We start from the raw sequence: 12835 nt of genomic DNA, 5'->3' as shown, positions 1-12835 counted from the left end.
AATGTGCACCCCATACAAATAATGCCTCCAAATCTTTAAGGCAAACACAATAGCTGCTAACTCAAGATCATGGGTAGGGTAATTCTTTTCATAAGGCTTAAGCTGTTTGGAGGCATAGACTATGACCTTACCTCTCTACATCAAAACATAATCCAACCAAACTTAGAAGCAATACAATACACGAAAAACCCATCTGAACCATCTAGCAAAATCAAAACTGGGGCTGAGGTGAGTCGAGTCTTCAACTCCTGAAAAAACTTCTCACAGGAATTTGACCACTGAAACTTGACTTTTTTATGAGTCAATCTAGATATGAGGGATACAATAGATGAAAACCCTTTGACAAATCATCGATAATAGCCATCCAAACCCAAAAAACTCTTGATATCTAATGGAGAGATAGGTCTGGGAAGTTTTTTATTACTTTGGTCTTTTGAGGATCAACTCTAATGCCATCAGCAAAAATGATATGGCCAAGGAAAGCTACTGACCTTATCCAAAATTCGCACTTACTGAATTCAGCGAACAACTGATGGGCTCTAAGAGTATGAAGTACAATCCTGAGGTGTTCTGCATGATTGTTTTCGCTACGGGAATAGACAAGGATGTCATCAATGAAGACTATGATGAACATGTCCAAGTACTTCTTGAACACTCAATTTATCAAGTCTAGGAAAGCTGTTGGGGCATTGGTAAGACCAAATAACATGATTAGGAATTCAAAGTATCCATACTGATTTCATAAAGATGTTTTCGGAATGTCACATTCCCTGACTCTGAGCTGATGATAGCCGGATCTGAGGTCGATCTTAGAAAAATAACTAGCACCCTGAAGTTGGTCGAACAAGCCATCAATTTTGGGAAGTGGATAATTATTATTGAATGTAACTTTATTCAACTGGCGGTAGTCTATACACATTCTAAGTGAACCGTCTTTCTTATGCATGAATAGAACTGGTGTGCCCTACGGGGAAATACTGGGCCTAGTGAATTCTTTATCTAACAGATTTTTCAACTGCTCTTTTAACTCTCTAATTTCAGCTGGAGCCATTCTGTTTGGGGAAATAGAGATAAGCTGAGTGTCTGGAAGAAGGTCTATTCTAAAGTCAATTTCCCTTTTGGGAGAAACTGCGGGAAGTTCTTCAGGAAACACATCTAAGAATTCATTTACTACTGGAATTGCCTCAAGACTAAGAGTCTCTAAACTAGATATATTGACTTGCACAAGATGATAGACACATCCCTTGGATATCATTTTTCTCGCTCTAAGGTATGAAATCAATTAACCTTTAAGTGTTGTAGTACTACCCCTCCATTCAAGGACTCGTTCATCTAGAAACTAAAAATGAACAACTCTGCTCCTACAGTCAACTGAGGCATAACATGAATGTAGCTAATCCATGCCGAGAATGACATCGAAATCCATCATCTCTAACTCTACTAAGTCTGCTAAAGTAACTTTTTGAGATATTATAACTGGACACAGTTCTTGTATACCTATCGGGCTATGATAGACTGACCCACTGGGGTAGAGACTGAGAATGGTTCTGTTAAGGTTTTTGGTCTGATCTTAAAGTTGACTGCTATATAAGGAGTTACAAAAGACAGAGAAGCTCCTGGATCTAATAAGGTATAAACATGTAAATAGAAGATCTGTAATGTACCAATGACCACATTAAGAGAACTTTACTAATCTTGTCAGGAATAAAAAGCATACAATTTGTATGGATGCTGATCACTGGTAGCACTGAAAGAGGCACCCTGCTTAGTCGGGCGGCGCACTAGAACTGATGACTTATGGGACTGGCCCTATCGGCCTAAATACCTACCTTTCTGAGCAACTACCCAATATTCTCAAACTGATGGCCTGGATTACCACACCCAAAGCATACATCACTGCCAACCCTACACTTACCCTGATGGTTTCTACCATATTTCTAATAAATAAGATTTGTACGAGCACTGTTAATGTTGTCTTGGGACTTAGAGCCTGGTACCCTATCCCGACTATCATTTTTGAATTTGGGTACTAGGGAACTAGATGAAGATAGAGCTGGGACTGAAGATTTCTAATAAAACTGAGGACGATTACCACCTTCTGACCTTAGATAACTAAAATTAAAGCTACCTATCCAAGCCCTCTTATTCTTTCTCTCTCTCTCCTTAGTCTTCTGCTTCTCTATCTGTTGAGCATGGACCATCAACCTAGACAAGTCCATCTTTTTAATTAGCATTGCGGTCCTACACTCTTTGACCATACTTTCAGATACCCCAGATACGAACTTACTTATCTTAGACCTGCTATCAGCTACCACATGAAGAGCATATCTAGCTAACTGTGTAAAATTGAGAGAATACTCTTTCACACTCATATTAAATTGCCTTAGGTTGATGAACTCTAACACTTTAGCCTCTCTCAACTCCAGTGGAAATAACCTATCTAAGAAAGCGATAGCAAACTCTTCCTATTTTACAGGCCCTATATCTGCGCCTTTATCTACCTTTCACTGCTTAAACCATGAATGAGCTACATCTTGCAACTGGTAAGCAACCAATTCATCACTCTTACTAGAAGTCACTCCCATAATATCTATTACCTTCTGCGCCATGTCTAAGAATTCCTGTGGATCTTCCTCAGATTTGGATCTAAAAAAAAGGGTTTATTCGGGTGAAGTCCTGAATTCTAGCTGCAGCATCATTGGCCAGTGGGTTAGCCTGAAAAACAGCTGGGCATTTATTCTGGGCTTCTACAGAATGAGCTAGAGCGGTGAGTGCAGCTCTAAATTCTGTATGAGAAACATGCTTATTCAGGGAATCTTCCTGAATGGGTTGAGGTGCCGACTGATTTATATTTCTTCTTTCGTTTGTCTTTATGAGAGGTATGTGCTATAAACAAAAGGAAGAATAGATTAGACAGGGAGTTTAACATGAGCTCATGCTCAGTCGAACGACATGAATACTGAAAGAAGGGAATTTTTCCTAAACGTCTCACATTCTCTTGTCCATAAGTGTGGCGCGCTTCACACTCATGCACAAGACTCTACTTGACGCGAATTTTAGATCTCCTAGGACACTTTAAAACCTTAGAATCTGATACCAAGTTTGTAACGCTCCAAGAGTACACCCTGGGCACTACACGGTGCTTACAGTCTCGAGAGACCACAAGCTAACCCATGAGCTGGTACCTGCTGTGAGCACTGAATAATACAATAACATATGCGGAAGAACAACTGATAAGTCATAAGGGTTTTAAGTAATAAAACTGATAAGATCTGTAAATCAAACTGATAAAATATTTGACAATGTCAACTGAGGTCTGAATAACTGACTATAGTGTTCGAAAGACTCTAAACTGATTGAATATGAGTTGATGGGACAGGCTCCCAACTAAATCCAACTAATTAATGAACTAAAATGCATGAAGTTAAATAGTCTGCCCTCAAAATATGAGGACTCACTATTGCTACGGCTGATAGTCTGAGAAGCCTAGGCGCAATTCGAGAACTGGGTGTCCGAACCTATGATATGATACATCATAGCACAAGAAAAGAGTATGCGATCAATACTTTGAATATACTGGTATGTTAAATAAGGTAGGTTGATATACATAGTTTCATGGACATGACTAATAACTGTCTAAATGTATATACATATAAAATATGAAATACTAAATAAAGTGCATACAATTTATAGGTACTGAGGATATGTGAAATCTGTAAATACTGAGGATGCATGACCAAGCATATAACATATTTTGAATATAATCTGTAAATATAAAATGCTAAAATCTGATAACTGAATCATTGATATCTATATGCTATGGTCAAGCAACCAAAACTGAGTTACTGGACTGATTACTTGACTAAGACTGTAGGAGGTATCATCTAATCAACATGCCCCAATCTGAGCTAATCGGTGTCCAACCTGTAACCCCAATTTGAAGGATATTAGTATCTTGCCCAGGGTACCAACTCTGGCTGTGTGGATTTATTATACTGATGTACAGTCCTGAAGGACTAAGGGTGTCAAGCCTAAACTGACGGGTGACCCCTGCGAAGTAGTCAAGCCTAAATTGACGGGTGACTCATCATATCCTACACTGGCTACGTAGTTTTGGAGTTTAGGGACTGTTACTAATGACTCCGACTATCTGACGGGGAAGACTCCATCCTTGCCTCCGCTCGATGCTAAATCCTACTCTCAACTGAGCTAACTCAAAATACTGAAATATTGTGAGTTTAACTGATTTTGATGACTGACTGATCTGATATTGCTCATATTATGTCTGAAACTGTTCTGAATCTACTGAGACTAAATAAACAACTATATTTTTTGTGCATTCATAACCCCTAGGAATCGATAGCAATGATAGTAAAATAGTACTAAACTTGGAGGACCAAATATGAAAGCATTCATTCAAAATCCACTCTTGTAGGCATTTCATCAAACACTTGACATGCATGTTGTAAGCTAAGAATGGGAATGATTTAGAGCTTGCAGTAAAATCATAATTTCAACACCAACATCACTAGTCATGAATTAAATTAGTAACCAACAATATTTGAACATACGGAGTATGATAATCAACATCAATTTCATGAAAACATAGTATAGAACAAGGTCCATGGGAATTCATGGTCAAAATTCCAATTAAAAATCATAATTTCTTGTAAAAATCATAATATGAATTTAAAATATGATACTTGGACTCCATGGGTGAAAGTAACCCATGAATGAACACTTAGCATACCTAGGTGACGAATTCTTGAAGTTTCTTGGGAAATTCTTGAGAATTGCTCTTGATTCTTGAAGGCTAGGATTTTGATAATTGAGAGGATGATCTTCATTTGGGAAAAATTGAGTAAATAATGACTTAACTAGGTTATTTAGGGGTTAATTAACGTGTTTAGACTGATTAGGGTCGTGGAAAAAGACCAAATTACCCCTGAAAGAATTTAATTTTTCATCACTAAAAGTTCCGATTTTGCCCTTTATCACGACGTGGTGGCATCGCGGTGAGCCACTGAAAGTCAGCTTAAACTGTTCAAAAATGGACCACTGCAAAATTGGTGTTTGGCGCGACGCGGAGGTATCGCGGAGCCTCACTGGAAAATGACAGTTCTGAAAATGGGTAATGGCATGACGCGCCGTTATCGCGGATCTCCACTGGAAAATGCCAAACAAAAATGGGAACTTTGGTGCGACACGGGCTTATCGCGATGGAATACTGGAATTTGATAAATGCCAATTCGACCCTCACTGCGATGCGGTAGTGCACACTTTGACATACTGTTTCACTAAAAATGCTATAACTTCTCACCCGGGTATCGAATTTGGGCGAACTTTATATCGTTGAAAAGCTGACTGAATTTTCTACATAATGACAAGTCTTAAACCAGAAAATTCTAAGTATTTTTAAAATTTTATATAGATATACTTGTGTACTGAGCGATAAACTGAACTAGGGAAATACGAGGTATTACATCACCCCAACGTGCGCTTATATAAATACCCTTTTATTTTAAGGGGGAGTTGGATGAAAGGGATCCCCATTTGTAAGGAATTTTAGCTATCGAAGGATTTTTGGAGAAAAATTTGGAGGTTTTGGAGGCGTGTGCTTCTAACCTCGTGTAACCAAAAATCTGGAAAGAAAAGCTTTTGAAAATCATTGCCGACGAAAGTTGAATTCTAACAGGTTTGAGTTAAAATTTCGGTGGTGGCGGAAGTCCGTCATCAAGGTTCGTCATCCCGTTCGCTGCCCCGAAAAAGGTAAATACACCTTTTCTATATTTAGTTATTTCTTCTTCTTCTTCTTCTTCCTTTTCTTTTTTTATGTACAGTGATTTCGTTGTTGTCATAGTTATGGTGGGATTATTAGTTGGAGAAGCCTTGAAGGCTAAAGGATTTTTGTGTGGCTTAACTACAAATTTACTGATTTGCTTTGTTCTTGTCACTCGTTTTCTTATATAAAGATGATAGCTTGATTCTTTCCCGATTAATCTGATACGGATATGTTTCTTTATTAATGTCGTTGTTTTGTTGAGAAATAGAGAATACTTCTCTATGTTAAGAATTAACTGGATGTAGAGTTAATTTTATTTTCCAGCAAAGAGATAAATCAATTAATAAGTAGCTGGATATCATGTCGTACACATACGATTTATTTTAGTCAAGCATACTTATGAAATACAACTTTGTCTTCAGTTGCTCTGACAAAATTTCCCGTTGAAATGTAGTTGGTGTACAAAATTTCTTATATTTCTAGTTGTTGCATATGCTTTCAATTATATAATATCCAAAAGCAACGGAAGAAACCTTTAGAAATAACTAGGGACTAATAAATATGAATAGTGTAGAAACTTTTACTTTTCTCAAAATATATGAATAGTATAGAAGCGATTGCGGTACATATTTTTTTTATCTTGTATTTACTAGTCTTTTGTTTTATATGGTACACTCTTTTAAAAATGCACATGTGATGGTCCACATAATTGAGCTATATGGTGATAAGTAGTTTCTTTAGATCTACTAAAATAATATGTTAAACGGTCTTTCATTTTCTTTAATATGTTAAACGATTTTTTATTCGTGGAGTTTATATTCCTATCATGAATTCCCATTAAATGTTAGCATGTTTAATTAATTTGTCTTTCTTTATGTATTGATAAATTTACTAACTTACATTATCATCTTCTTTTCATGAACACTCCTTATGAGTCCACGAGATTCTAAAATTCTCCACATCTCCTCAAAGAGCCAAGGAGGCCAGAATTTTCGAGTCTATGCTTCAAAATCAAGTTCGAAAGGAATGATATATACTCGTATACGCCATATATATGGGTTATCCAGGTGGAAGGTAGTAGTTATATGTCCACATATGATGCATAGTGAAGTTCGAAGCAAATATACAACCATTTACGTGTCAATATACAGTGAATATACAGAAAAACGCCGCAAAGTAAAGCTGTGATATACTGCTCGTATACACTTCAGAAGATGGACCAAAAGTCCATAATTCAAAGCCCAAACACTGGGCAGCTTTATTGATGGGTCAATTGAGGCCCAACTTTAAATCTTGTATTATTTTTTGTAACTTATCTATGTTTGTTTGTACTAACTAATTGTAAATCAATTAATCTAGGTAAATTCCCTAAAATGTTGTCATTTTGTTTTATCTTAGTTTTCTTTTACTTAATCTAGTTTCTATAATAACGAATAATAATGAGAAACTAATTATACGATCTTCTTCTTTTACCATAAAAGCAAAAAATTATTTTCCTTTTAAAATCTCAAAGAGAAATTAATTTAGTTTAATTCAAGAAGAATTTTCATCGTTTAAATAAATAAACGTCTTTAAATATGTAAATGAATGATTTTAGTATTTTTATAAAACCAACCTTTTTGTAAAGTTAGTCATATTTTAAGTTAGTCAAAAACATTTGGTAAATCATTTTTAAATGGACGCTCCTAAGTGCCTTAAAAACCTTTTTAGGGCGTTAATTGAACCCTTACCCAGTTTCTCTAATTTTAAAGGTTTATTGCAGTTTTTGAACCTTTGAAACCCTCTTAAGTTTTTTCTTGATTTTTTTTATATAAAAATCAAGTGGTGACTCTATAATTTTCTCAAAATTATTTCAAAAATTTCCCGAATCATTTGAAGTAATTTTAAAGAAAGTCGAAATCTTTTTCTAGCCAAAAGAAATTCAAAAAGGATAAAACAAATGATACATCTGGTTCCAGATGTATCACAAATATACATTTCATAAAATTATTCACTAACCATTAAAAATTCAATCTCACACCAAAATAAATAATTTACATATGTCAAACATATGTTCAATGTATCAAACATTTATAAATAAATTTAAAATATAAATCACTATCACAAAGTATCTGTTATATGTATCACCAGTATTCCAACAACAAATGTATCATACTGGTAATGTATATATTTTGATAATTGATTAACAACACCAATACATATTTTTCATACTATTATATCTGTGTAGCACATGTCGTTTCTCACAGAATAAAATGTATCAATGTTGGTTCACGTATAAAATATATCACGAAATTAAATAAAATAACATATGTATCTATTGAGAAATATCTAAACTGAATGAAGGTGGTGAAACCATTAAATGAACAAAAAACATATGCATCATCCTTCAAATTATGAAAAGAATATACAAATTCTTGATATATATTTATAGATGTATTAAATACATTTATTTGATACATATGATTGATACATATGTATATGTTTTGATACTTATGATTGATACATATAATCCTCCCCCCTCCGTCATTCGTCCGTACCATCACCGCCATCTTGGCTACTCCTTCCGTCGTTCGTTCTCACCATTACCATCACTTTGGTCGTTATCGTCGGAAGTCTAACAACTGATTGTTCAATTTACTTATGATTGATACATATAATCCACCACCACCACCCCTTCCGTCGTTCATCCGCACCATCACCATCGCTTGGCAACCCCACCCCTCCATCGTTTATCCTCACCACCACCGTCACTTTGATCGTTTTCGTCAAGAATTTAACAACTGATTGTTCAATTTCTCCTCTTTTCCTTAATGGGTATTGACTTAAAAAGTTGAAAAAGAATTCAAATTGATAAAAGAAAAATTGATAAAAAGATTAAAAAAAAAGACAATGAAATTAGTGAAGAAGTTGCAGTAAAGGAGATGAAAGTTATATTAATTGATGATAATTTGGGAGAGATTTTAGTGGATGAAATATTTGAAAAAAAAAAATCTTCAAAGATAAATAGATTGCATGATTTAATTGTGGACTAAAAGTAGGATGAAGATTTTATTCATATGTATCAAGAGTAAAATATAAAATTCAGGATTTTAAGTAATTGTTCAAAAGGAAAGGGATTTTGAGTAATAAGGTTTCTTAGGTTTGTGATTTTGTGTAATTTATCCATTTTTTTTTATTTGTTCATTTGTAACTTTTTAGTATCTAATAATGATTCTTTTTTTAATATTATAACTATATATATCATATCAGATCAACATTACCCTTTATTATATTTTTTTCGTCAAAAGATATCTCGCTTATTTGTCGACTAGCTCAAAATGCTTTTCAAATAGCTCAAAAGTATTCTTAATTTTTTCTCCGAAATAAGGAAAAAGACACGTAATTTGTGTTATCAATTACAAATTATATTAAGGGGTGTCAAATATGGGTGACAGTTGGTCAAGTTGGATCAAATTTGTGCAGGTCAAACTAGGTCAAGATCCAATTGGAACAAAATTTGCTTGAGTTAAAATGAGTAAATTAACAGGTTATAATCCAACCCGTCTTTCCACTTTTTTATTTATTCATTTGTAACTTTTTAGTATCTAATAACGATTCTTTTTTTAATAGTATAACTATATATATCAAATCAAATATAAGTTTTTTATTTAAAGAAGAATAAAAACCAGTCATTTTAGCTAATAAAATGTTTTGACTGAGAATAATAGAATTCCAGCCAAATAAAAAAGAAAATAAACCTAAAGATTTGTGTGTGGGGGTGGGGGGAAGCGGCTGTGTGCAGGATTTGAATACATGACTTAAATGGTTTTTCTGCAAGACCTTAACCACTGCACTAGAACTTAATCTTGTTACCAGAAGTATCAACTCTTAAATATGTACTTATAAAATCAAAATTTAATCATGGCGTATTTTCCGGTGAAGGGACCCTGCAGGTAAGGGTAGTCCGTCCCTGCACCCGCATACTCGCACTTACATACATAAATACATTTACATGTTTAATGCAAGTAATTTAATACAACGATTATAAAATAATAGTATTAGCTTTCACGGATTCTCCTCAAACCCACTCACCAGATTTCACGGATTGTTGTTGTTGTTGGTATTTATTCTTTAAAGTTGTATAGGTGGCTGAGGATGCCTTGCCCTTTATATATATGGAGCTACATAATGTTGTGATCAGAAAACTAGCAACCTCTATATCGAGTTAAGCTACATATCGAGTTAAGCTACATATCTATTGAGATGATGGATCACTTAATCATTCCAATTCTGCTTTCTCTCGTCTTTGTAATCACTTTAAAATATTTCTATCCATCAAAAGCAAAATTACCACTTCCTCCAGGTCCATTTCCATATCCATTTGTTGGAAACCTTTTCCAAGTAGGTAGAAAACGTCCTCATGCTTCTCTAGCAAAGCTAGCTCAATCCCATGGTCCTGATTTAATGTCCATAAGGTTCGGTACACGACTCGTAGTCGTGGCCTCATCTCCTGCTGCTGCTTCTGAAGTTCTTAAAACACATGATCGTATGCTTTCTGGCCGTTTCGTTTCTCATCCCATCCGAGTCAAAGGGTCGAGACTTCACAATGTGTCAACTGCTTTCCTAGAAGAGTGTGATGATAATTGGAAAAGCGTTCGAACCATATACAGGGGAGTCCTATTTTCTACAAAGGCTCTGGAATCACAGGTAAGTCTGAGGGAGAAGAAAATCAAGGAAATGATGCAACATGTAGCTTCCAACCAAGGCCAAGTGATTAAATTCAAGTTCGTGATTTTTGTGACTGCGTTAAATGTATTGGGTAATTTGCTTTTTTCAATAGATTTGATTGATTTTGAAGGAAAGGGGGTGGGTGCAGGACTAAGGGAGTACTTACGCAGATTTACAGAGGCGGGTGGCATACTGGAATTAGCAGATTTGTATCCTATATTGGGTATTTGCAGTTCGGATTTTCAGGGAACGTATAAGAAACTTATGGGTTTGTTTGATAATCTTTGTACTGTTTGGGCAGCCATTGTTCAGGACAGAAGAAAGAGAGAAAGTCAACCTTATATAGATGCTGTTGATTTTGTAGATGCTATGGTTAAAAATGGTTTCACTGATAAACATATCAATGCACTGCTTGTGGTGCGTCATATGCTTTAATTTCTATCACTCTTTTCATGTATCTGTGGAAAAACTAAAAAAAAAGTTTTAATAATGGTGCTTAAAAACCATATCCCTATGTATACTAACTTTATTTACTACTACGATAGGGTCAAAAATCGACGAGTAATTATTTTCTACTCCTTGGATCTTTCAGGAAATATTTGGAGCTGGAACAGAATCTACAACTGCTACTAGTGAATGGATGCTTGTAGAGCTCCTTAGAAATCCACAAGCCATGCAAAAACTCCGGGATGAAATTGCAGAAGTAGTAGGAGGTAAGGATGTTATAAAGGAATCAGCTTTGCCAAGCTTACCATACTTGGATGCTTGTTTTAAAGAGACACTAAGGTTGCATCCCCCTGGACCGCTTTTGCTTCCTCATCGTGCCGTGCAAACATGTGAAGTCATGGGTTACAGAATTCCCAAAGACACACAAGTGTTGGTCAATATGTGGGCAATTGCAAGGGATACTAAGATTTGGGATGATCCTTCGAGCTTCAAACCTGAAAGATTTATCAATTCAAAAATAGATCACAAAGGGTGAAATTTTGAGTATATCCCTTTTGGTTCAGGAAGAAGAATATGTGCTGGAGAACCCCTAGCTGCTAGGTTTATTCCCTTGTCTGTTGCTTCTTTGATCCATAAGTTTGATTGGATTCTACCAAATGAAATGGATCCGGCTAATATTAACATGGATGAGACATTGGATATCACAATGTTTAAGAAAGATTCACTTCTTGTCATTCCTAAGTTGCGGAAACAAGCAAAAGAGTGAGGGATAGAGAAGCCGATCGGTGACATGGTAAAACATCCATTATCACTTTATGTTTATGGAATGAGTAATTTTATAATGTGTCTGTTCATGTTGTGTGTCTACTACGTCGTGAGATTGTCTCTAAATAACTTTCACGATATAAAACTTCTTGCAATAATGAGAATGTTATTTCTCTTCTTTTTATCGCTTTCCTGCAACAACAACAAAAAAATTACTCCTATAATAGGAACCAATATTGATACAGTAGTTTTCAGAAATTTTCTTCTTTTATAATCAAAGAAGGCATGAAAGAATGGGTTTTAGAGGGTTTAAACTTATGAAACGTAAAGATTGGTTCAAAATAATAGTGGTCCTCCCAAAATTTCAAATTTTTTTTTCTCAATAATCCTAGGTGATCAAATTGCATGGATAGTTCTTTTTTATTTTTTGGTGCATCTATGACATAGACCAATTACAAAGGGACAAAGATTGCAAGGAAAGAGTAAGTTAAAAAATTAAAATTACCATCATTATCCTAGAACTACAAAATCTTGTTATCCTCTCTTATACTAGTAGTAATTTGACAAGAAGATAAGTAACAAAAAAAAGGGAAGAAATTTGATCGTCGAAGGATTAAATCCAAATAAACTAATGGCTAACGCAGGCAAAAATAAATAAATCATATGTGATAAGGATTAATATACCCCTAAACTTTTGAGGAGGACTAAATATATCTCTACGTGTCTTTTGTTTTAAGAGAAAAAAAAAAATCATATTTGTCCATCTACTCTTTTAGATTACTAATTAATAAAAAAGCTCAAATTTTTCTTTCCTGAGTTAACCTAGTTTCATTTTTTTTAGTCACATACTCACCACGCCCAATCCTACTTCTCCTTCCACTACCCCCAAAGTCGCCAATACCAACTTCACCACCAGCGGTTTATGGTTAAACGAGCAGTCGGTACACTAAAAATTCCGCTATAAACAATATTTAGGAAAGAATCGAATCATAAAAAATTATTATATAGTAAATATCTCAAAAGATCACTCAAATATGTGAAATTACTTAGCAAAGTCATTAATTTTATGTATGTATCAATAAAATTAATGAACTAATTTTGTATGAATAAAGTCGCTCAACTTGTAACCTTTAT

The 12835-nt window shown here is 34.9% G+C and overlaps 1 protein-coding gene across 1 annotated transcript; it reads left to right on the top strand.

Moving 5' to 3' along the window:
* The first annotated feature begins 9608 nt into the window (after positions 1-9608).
* LOC107869508 (probable (S)-N-methylcoclaurine 3'-hydroxylase isozyme 2) lies at positions 9609-11883 on the top strand. Its single transcript, XM_016716044.2, has 2 exons — positions 9609-10906; positions 11082-11883. The coding sequence occupies exons 1-2, from the start codon at positions 10025-10027 to the stop codon at positions 11469-11471; spliced, it is 1272 nt and encodes a 423-aa protein (XP_016571530.2). The 5' UTR covers positions 9609-10024; the 3' UTR covers positions 11472-11883.
* The last annotated feature ends 952 nt before the right edge of the window (positions 11884-12835 follow it).

This window comes from Capsicum annuum, chromosome 4 (assembly GCF_002878395.1).
Source record: "Capsicum annuum cultivar UCD-10X-F1 chromosome 4, UCD10Xv1.1, whole genome shotgun sequence".
Taxonomy (NCBI): Eukaryota; Viridiplantae; Streptophyta; class Magnoliopsida; order Solanales; family Solanaceae; genus Capsicum; species Capsicum annuum.
This window is presented reverse-complemented; position numbering and strand designations above follow the sequence as displayed.

Bases quoted from the DNA above. Each gene is read 5' to 3' on its own strand.
- LOC107869508 (XM_016716044.2), top strand. From the start codon at position 10,025: ATGATGGATCACTTAATCATTCCAATTCTGCTTTCTCTCGTCTTTGTA. The intron at 10,907-11,081 runs GTGCGTCATATG...TGGATCTTTCAG, and splicing joins ATATCAATGCACTGCTTGTG to GAAATATTTGGAGCTGGAAC.